Source organism: Salvia splendens, chromosome 19 (genome assembly GCF_004379255.2).
Source record: "Salvia splendens isolate huo1 chromosome 19, SspV2, whole genome shotgun sequence".
Classification (NCBI taxonomy): domain Eukaryota; kingdom Viridiplantae; phylum Streptophyta; class Magnoliopsida; order Lamiales; family Lamiaceae; genus Salvia; species Salvia splendens.
Genome location: NC_056050.1, coordinates 14,231,119 through 14,240,645, shown reverse-complemented (window position 1 = coordinate 14,240,645; position 9,527 = coordinate 14,231,119). Strand labels below are relative to the sequence as shown.

At 38.1% G+C, this 9,527-nt stretch overlaps 1 protein-coding gene across 1 annotated transcript; it reads right to left on the bottom strand.

The window, feature by feature from the left end:
* Positions 1 to 2,252: 2,252 nt before the first annotated feature.
* LOC121779054 lies at positions 2,253 to 4,484 on the bottom strand. The gene has a single exon (XM_042176403.1). It carries the CDS (start codon positions 4,482 to 4,484, stop codon positions 2,253 to 2,255), a length of 2,232 nt encoding a protein of 743 aa, XP_042032337.1.
* Between the last annotated feature and the right edge of the window lie 5,043 nt (positions 4,485 to 9,527).

The following is a 9,527-nucleotide window of genomic DNA, read 5'->3' as shown; positions in this document are numbered from 1 at the left end:
GCTCTTGAGAATGCAGGCTCGGAACTTGGTTCTTGTCGACTTCTCTCAGCCCTTTAAAGTTTCCAACTTTGTGAAGCAGGCTTAGCAGATTCTTCGGCTGCTGCTTCTTCCCGGTCCTCACCAGTCTGTCCACTTCCTCACATATGTTCACTTGGATAGTCTGAGGAAGCTCGGCCTCACCTTCGAGCAGCAGAACATAACGGCTCAGGTCTATCACTTGTGATCCAGAAATCCCATGAACTTGTGATTTGCTAGAGCTGAATACACTCTTCAATCTTTTCAAACAGTGGAAGCATGGAGTTTGCAAAGCAGAAAAATATGTATCTAAGTGCTATGCTACAAAGAACTATCAGAATCTGCACTCTTACAAGAAGACTCAGTATAAGGCCTTTGGTTTTGTGAAGAAACTTCCTCCACTTTCTGTCTCTGATCTGCATAGGCAGAGAGCTCTGTCTCCACTCCACCATCATCTGTATCCAGTAGCCATCGATCTTGAACTCATCTCTGAACCCCCGGCTCACATTCTCCGAGCATTTGAACTTGATCGCGTTGAAACACCTACCGCCCCCACTGCCACCCCGAACGACTGAGCAAGAACAATCCATTTAGTCGACCATCCATACGTGGAGGCAGCTATGTCGATTCCCTTGTACTCCATCACCAATCTGATCTCAGCTTGCGCCACGAGAACAGCAGTGAGCATAGAAATGATACCAGAAGCAGTGCAGGTAACAGACCGTGCAATGACAAACTGAGGACTGCTGGTTTCAGCCATCACCCAATACTTCTTGATCATGTTCCTAAGTTTATCAAACATGAAATCTCCCTCCTCCATCGACTCCAGGATTTGTTCGTCCGAGGCCATCTTCATCATCTCGTGGTACTTGGACTCAAGATAATTTTTAGTGGCAGGCGCCATCACAGCCGAAGATATCACCATGAGAAGTGAGAGGAGCATGAAAGCAGCTGCGGTGATCTCCTCACAAAACATTTTCCTCCCGCGAAGAAACTGCCTCATCTGGATGACTTGAACACAGAAATTCACCACAACTGTGAGAACAAGAATGGCTAAAGCAGTCACATTCATCAGGATGTCTGTCCTCCATTGATCCTAAACTGGTCATAAAGTTGGCCATAGCAGTTGACATGAAGGCTAGGCTGCATATCTTCGCAAGGCGATCCGTGGCAGCATACATCCGAGTTGTGAGATCCACTGGCAGCTTCATGGCCACAGCTAGCAACGTCAAGGAAGTTGCGTTGAGTGAGAAGACTTTACTCGGGAACCAGTGCTTCTTGCCTCTGAATCCATGGATGGTATCAGCTGCCATTGCAAGAGCACAGATGAGGGAGGCCACAGCAACATACATGCCTATCCATGGCATCGCTGCCTCCAGCTTCCTCTCGATATCCAATGCTTCCCCCGGCATATTGTCGACAGATCTCCTTAATGTGAATTGTCAACAAGGCCGTTGCTTTTACCAACTGAGATTGCTACTGCTGATGTTTCTTCAATCTCTCCTTTTTCTTTTCTTTTTTTGTTGGTCCCACATGAGGAGAAGTATGAATAATGCAAACTGGAATCTTATTCAACTTGTATATAGAAATAGTAGTCAACAATATTAGGCTGATGATGTCAAGGACGTGCTACTTAAAATTGAAAATGATTGGATTATTTAATTAATCTGGTTTTTTTGTTCTACTTGGTTTCAGAGAAGTAATTGTAATTGCCCCACCTAATCTCATCGAATCTTCGTGCATTTATTTATTTTGCAATTAGAGAATACAAGTCAGAAGTGATCCTCCTCTTCTTCTTCAAGAAAAATCCAACTTGAATTGAAATTTGAATTTCTGTTCATATGGAGTCAATTTATTGAAATTTGACTGCTGTGTGAACAATGCCATTTTGTTCTTCTTTCACAGTTATGACCAAGTCAAGTCTATGTTTTATCAATGCAAGCAGATCATGTTCCAAATATAGAAACTTATCAAGATCCATTTTCGGTCTGAAATGTTGGACCCTTATCCAGTTTTTGTTAGGACATGATTGGCATGCCATAATTTGTCGGAGAAATAATTGCAGTGTCTGCTGCTCATACAATTGATTGTTCAATAATCAAAGATGAGATTATTAACAGACTTCAAATGAAAATCATGATTTACATTTTACAACATGACTATGATGATGGTGGTAGATAACAAACTTCTTGCAGAAGCCAAAACAATAACATCACACAGTGTTCCCGAGCTCTCTCTTAGTTAGGCCTAGTAACGGAGCTCTGTTTGTCTATCTTTTCCTGCTTGACAAAGGCGCGCCATTCTTCAATATCCGTTGCCTTCCGAGGCGCAAGTATTGGCACTTGTCGTTGCTGGAGAAGCGCCAAAATCTCCTCAGTTTCGCCCAGAAGCATAGCTGCTTTACGCACACTTTTCTCCCTGACCTCAATGGCACTGTGGTGACACTTGACAGTTATCACATGAGCCAGATTGGTAAGGCATGCCGCCAGTATATCTGCAATCATGAAAGACAGCTTGTCGAACAAGGCATCATCTGTTTCTTCATTTTCACAGCCTCCATGGTTGAGCAGGACTGTTCTGGACATCCTATACATCGCGTTAGATGCAATCACATTAGCAGGCCAGTTTAGTGGATTCTTCATGAGGCAGTCCCGGGCGTTTCTCTGGAACTCGAGCACAGTCTTCTCAGCTTTATAGAAGAGCTCTTGCAGTATCTCTGCAGCATTTTTCCCTTTAACAGACACATTGCGAAGATCTTCGTCTTGCCATTTGTGGTACAGTTCCACTTTCACCCACACCACATCTGCAGCGGTTCTTATGTTTGCCAGACCGCCTTTTTTATCCATGGTCTTGTCCACGAGCTTCACGAGGCGAAGCCCTTCAGTCACACTTCTCAGCAGGCAATCCAATTTGCTCTTCTCGACGTTGGGAAGAGCAAGTGCAATGCAAGCCAGCGTCACCACAGGTAGAGACCAGCAATAGGGAAGATCTTGAGAATGCAGAGGTGGAACTTGACTGCTGTCGAATTCCCCTACCCCTTTGAAGCTGCAAGATTTGGAGAGCAGTTTGAGCAAATTATTGGGCCTTTTCAGCTTGCCTTTATGAATAACTTGATCAATTTCTTTGCAGATATTCTCCAGAGTCTCTGCAGGAAGCTCTACTTCCCCTTCCAGCAGCATCACATAATGGCTCAAATCCAGCTCGGGATCAACCTTCTCCGAGACCTCTGGATCGCGTGAGGATGCAGAGTGCGCTACGCGATTCTGCCTCCTCAACCTCGTGAAATAGTCAACGCAAGAAATCACTGGACTAGTGAAACAGATAGAGATGAGAAGAACTAGTTTGCTAGCAAGAATAACCAGACGCTGAACAGAAATGCAGGATTTCAAAAACAAAGCTCTCAAATCATGAATAAGCTTCCTGCTCTTGAAATGTCGAATTTGGAAAGACAAAGAGCTCTGCCTCCACTCCACCATCTTCTGAGTCCAATAGTCCTCAACACTCACTGCATTTCCGAAACTCCTCCTGCCTTGATTCAACGAGCTGTATTTCACAGCAACTAACCATCTCGATGCGGGAGCAATCGTGCCAACGATCACCCCGGCAGTCTGAGCTATAAGAACAAACTTAGTTGACCATCCATAGCTGGAGAATGAGTGCTGCAGCAAACCAAAGCCCATCGCCATCCGAATCTCGACTTCCGCCAAAACCAGACAGATCATCAAGCTCAACATTCCAGAAGTGGTGCACGTCACAGAACGAGCAATCACAAACTGAGGATTGCTAGTTTCCGCCATCACCCAATATTTCTTCACCAACACTCTCAATTTATCAACGGTGATCACTTTCCGCAAATCAATTTCATCCTCAATCAAAGCAGATCGATGCATCTCGTGATATTTCGTCTCCAAATAGCGCTTCATAGAAGGAATCATGACCGCCGTTGAAACAAACATGAGGAGGAGGAACAACATCGATAGAGTCCCCAAAAGCTCTTCGTGAAACCCTAGCCGATTGCCTAAATAAGCGTGCATCTGGATGACCTGTATGGCCACATTCACTACCACCGTGATCACCAAAATGCCTAAAGCTGTGACGTTCATTAGCACATCCTGATCGGTCATGGAGCCGAGTGAGGTGAGGATATTGGCCATGGCGGTGGACATGAAGATGAGGCTGCTGATCTTGGCGAGGCGGTCGGTGACGGAATACATCCGAGTGCTGAGATCTACCGGCAGCTTCATCGAGACCGCGAGCAGCGTGAGTGAAGTTGCGTTGATCGAGAAGTATCGCGACGGAAACCAGTGCTTCTTCCGCCATAGTCCGTGGAGAGTGTCGGCCGCCATCGCCGCCGCGCAGGCGAGAGACGCGGCGGCGACGTACAGGCCGATCCATGGCAGCGGAGCTTCTAGAAGCTTCTCGATCGAGGAAGCCCTCTCCGGATCCTCCGCGCTTCCGTCGAACGGCATCGGTAGCACGACTAAATTTTCAGATCCTGAGATTGAAAAAAAAAAGTTGATTCAGTTTAGAAATGGTTATTGAAAATATGCACAAATTCAGGTGAGGATACGAAGAATATGATATTCCACGTGAGGAATATTTTAATATTGTGGCAGCGTAAAATCTGCGTATGCATAAAGTATTGTGTTTGACTTAATTAACTCTCCAAATTTATGGCCCACTTTTTGAAATAATTAACTAATCATTCAACTCTATTTTGTCACTTATTTAGAGTTAGAGACTTTATGACACTAGCATTGTAGTAAAGCTAAATCGAGTTTATTTACACAACTTAAGCAGGCAGGCACCTCACATCAGAAACTTTCTTCAGGTTTCGTTTCTGCGACCTCGTGTCATGGAAATTAAACCGGTGTCATGGTTTACCTTATAAAACCATCTGTGTGTTGAGCCGGCTGGTTGGACTGGTTTTTTCATTTGTAAGGCTTTTTTCCAAAATTTTGTTTACCTGCTGGACTGATGCCCAAATCTTGTGTAGGGGTGGGTCGATACGATATATCGTATCGAAAACGTTGTATCGTATATCGTATTGAAAATATCGATATGAAATAATTTCATATCGTTATCGTATCGAAAGTTTCGATATATCGAACTTTCGATATGGAGGATATCTATATCGTTATCGTATCGATATTTCGATATATCGTATATTCGATATAAACGATATATCGTACCGAAATTCGATATATCGAAAATATCGATATATATCGTATATTCGATATAAAACGATATATCGAAAATATCGATATGTATCGTATATTCGATATAAAACGATATATCGCGATATAAGGAAATTCATATCGTTATCGTATCGAAAACTTACGATACGGTATCGTTTCGTATCGAAAATTACGATATATCGAAAATCCGATAATTTATCGATATTTTTCAATACGATACGAGCGATATATCATTTTTTCGATATTTTTCCACGGCCCTAATCTTGTGCCACTGTACCACTTGAATTATATAACCATAACCATAACCATAACCATAATTATAAAATTTCGCTTATTTAATTTTTAATTATTTATTTCAGTAAACTAATTAAGAATATTGTTTATTATTTTCATAAACCAACTAATTAATTTTAATATTCTGTGTATAAGTTATTTACTAACCTTTAACACTAGTATTTTATCATTCACTAAATCTTAATATGACATAAATTATGTATATAAATTTTAATATTTTAAGTAAATATTAAAATTTCATTATACTTATCATCAACTAAGTTTAATAACATATTATTATTAACTAAAATTTAATGTTATAATTATAGATTTTGATCAAAATTCAAGTTATAAATTTATATATAATTATATAATATATATTTAATTATATATGCTACAGTAAAACGGTCCGACCAGTGGTTGAACTGGTCCACCTGTTGAACTGTGAACCAGTAGCTTTGTCGGTTCACTTACCGATCCGGTTTTTAAAACATTGGTTTTTTTTTTTTTTTTTTTCAAAAATTAACTTCATATATTTATATCATATATATGAAGGAGGAAATTACAAATCAACTCCTATAACAAGGAGGAAATTACAAATCAACTCCTATAACAAGGAGGAAAGACAAATTACGCCACCCAGGGTTCGAACTCGAGACCTCCAGGATGGACGCGGTATCCAGCACCCTTTACCGCTAGGCCAAGGGGCTTGGATTTTTTAAAACATTGGTTGTAGATGCAATGTTGATGGAATAATTAAGTAAAAAAAATTTATTAATACATGCCATGGCGTCTGTAGACACGTGTCTATGTCAAAGGAGCTAAGCTTTAGTTACATCTTATTCTTATTCTTATTCTTATTCTTATTCTTATTCTTATAAAATAAGTGTCGCACAGCACCGAAGGAGAACATGGTGTTAGCGTTACAGAGAGGGATCCGTGGCTCGCACCACCTGCATGGAACCGCCGTCAAGCAGCCATGCTTTGCCATCACTCCCCTTGCCAAATAGAGTACGCGTAGACGTCACCACGGTTCGGGAACCGGCGGTTCACAGTTCGCCGGTTCCGGTTCAAGAAAAGCTTGAACCTGAACCGGCCCGTCCAAGGTTCGGCGGTTCCGGTTTTTGAACCGTGAACCGGCGGTTCATCTCAACCGCCGGAACTGCCGGTTCGGCCGGTTCGGCGGTTCATGGAATTTTTTTTTAATATTTTAATTCAAGTAAAAAATGTAAATATACTTGCAGAAATAAAATTAGAATAATGCGATGTACAAATGCAATTTTATTGATACAAAGTACAACTTTAAAATTACAAATTTAAAATTACAAATTACAACTTCAAATTTACAAATTACAACTTAGAAATTATAAATTACAAAAGACTTAAAGTCTTGATTACAGTTAACAAATTACATTTTCGAAACAAATGGGAGAAATAGAGATGAAGACATGATATTTATGGAAATTGAAAGTGGAGAATAGAGAATAGTGTGATTGTGTGAATATGATAACGTGAACAACGTGAGTAAATTATGAGCGCAAATAACGTAAACAACTTGAGAGAATGAGGATGGAGAATAGAGAAATTGAGATTGAGAAGAGAAATTCTTATTAACACAAGAATGAGGTGAGTAGAAATGAAGAGGAGAGGGGTATTTATAAGGGAAAATTGTGATTAAATAAAAAAATTCAAATTTTCAAATTTTTGAAAATCCACCGGAACCGCCGGTTTTCGGTGGAAATCGCCGGTTTCGTCAACGGTTTTCTGACAAAAACCGGCAGTTTCTGACCGGTTTCTGAAAAGGCTAGGGGTAGGTCGGAAATAGGCTTGAAAAGGTGTCTGGAACCGCCGGTTCAGAACCGCTGGTTACGGTTTGACAAAAAATGGAACCTGAACCGGCCCGGTGGAACCGGCGGTTCCGGTCACGGTTCGAACCGCTGCCGCCGAGGGTCCGATTCCGGTTCGGAACCGCCGGTGACGGTTCCGGGCTGGTTCGGCCGGTTCGATTCGGTTTGGGGACCTCTAAGTACGCGCATGCACAGCACACATTTTGTTTTGCTTTTTTATTTTTGTTGCCTCCCAATCGCTCTTCAATACTTTTAATCATTAATGTCCTCGTTTATAAATACCATATTTATCACGTAATTGCTCTTAGAGCGAGTCATTGATTCATTTTCATTTTACTTTAACAAAGGGAAATGCTACCACGTTATGATTGGCCATAAAATGGCATTTTAGTAAATATAAATATTATGAATAGAAATCATTTAATTACCTTATTCAATTCTTAAACAATGTTTACACTATTACCCTTTTACTTAATTGCGGTAGTAAATTTCAATTCCACAATCCGTTATTTATATTTCTTTTGTTTTAAAGCTTTTTCAGTTTTTATTTTTTATTTTTACTAATAGTATATTTCTATGTATGATGTATTATTTATTTAAATATAATGTGTATAATCCAGTTATTAATTATACGATTGAGAAACTGGAAATTTGATTTATATAATTTTATACTGATTGAATTTATTTATAACAATAAATATTTTTTATTAATCATTGAAATATATAGTATTATAGCTGCATAGTCAATATATTTATTTGTATACTAGTGATACGTATATACTAATTACTAGTATTGCATAAGCATATATTAGTACTATTTAATATTTTGTGAAATGTTTAAACTCTCCATTATTTTAATAAATCTGTGATTAATTAAAATTCTTCATAAAATATAAGATCAACTAAAATTTCTTATTACATAAGGCACATGATCATTTGTGTATTATGTATTATTACTATTGATTAAATTATTTGAATAAAACTATCATTGATTTAAAGTACTCATCCCTTCCCCCAAAAATAAAAAAACATTCATATTTAATGCGTCATCCCTTGAAAATAAAAATTTTCTACTTGAGGGAATTTCTTATGAGACCCATTTTCCATTAACACACTTTTCTTTCTGCTCTTACTTTCAATTTTGCATTAAAACACGTTCCGTTTCAAAAATTCTTATTTTTAGGAGACAGAGAAGGTAGATGCTATTGAGAGCTCATGTTTTCTTCATAATTAACCTATTCTTTTCTCCCCACAAACCATTCATTTCCTTTGATCCTAATAAAATATTTTATGCAATCAAATTAATAGTACTATTAAAATGACCAAGATGAAGAATTAAAAGTGAGATTAAAGAGGTTGTGATATCATATATAAATGTTCAATATTTTATGAATTCATTTGTGAGATAATACAATAATTGGTTGTGACATCATAGTTAACGTGTGGATGGGGATGGGGTGCTACGTAATGATATTTTGTCTACATAAGTTTTAATTAAAATTTATACTCCTAACTTAGTTATGTTTTTTATAGAGTAGATTTTATTTACTTGTAAGAAATGAGGGATGAAATTGAGCTTAATGGATGAGTTTTGGTAGTTGGTGCCCTGTGATAGACTACTCTAAGTTTTTTGAGTTTTATAGTAGTAAGATTTTATTTTTACATAATACAGTAGTATTATACTATCATGATATGATATTATAAAACCTAATAAAAATATTACATACTACTCAAATTGATCTCCTAATTAACATGAGTGATAGTAAATTAAATTACCGATAATTAATTTGACTTATAAATATAAAATGGTGATATTCACAACTATAATGATTAATCCGCTACAAAGGATTACTTTTTAAGGACACAAATTAACGTCCTTAGTTATATTAAAAACATATCTTTAACAATATTTTTGTAGTAAAATTTGAATTAATCAATTAATAAATAACTTATAAATTATAATCATTGAAATTGTAATTAAATTAGTGATCAAAATTGAAACTGAACTATGATTAATTTACTTATCTTGGTATAAGTGTATGATCGTTCAAATAAGTAATTGAGTTAATATACGGTCAAACTGAACTAGTATGACGTTGTATTATGAATTTAGGATATACATATTGTCACGACCGCATTTTCTAAGGATAGAAAACACGGTTGATCGTGACTAGGGGAAGGGTTAAAGAATCGG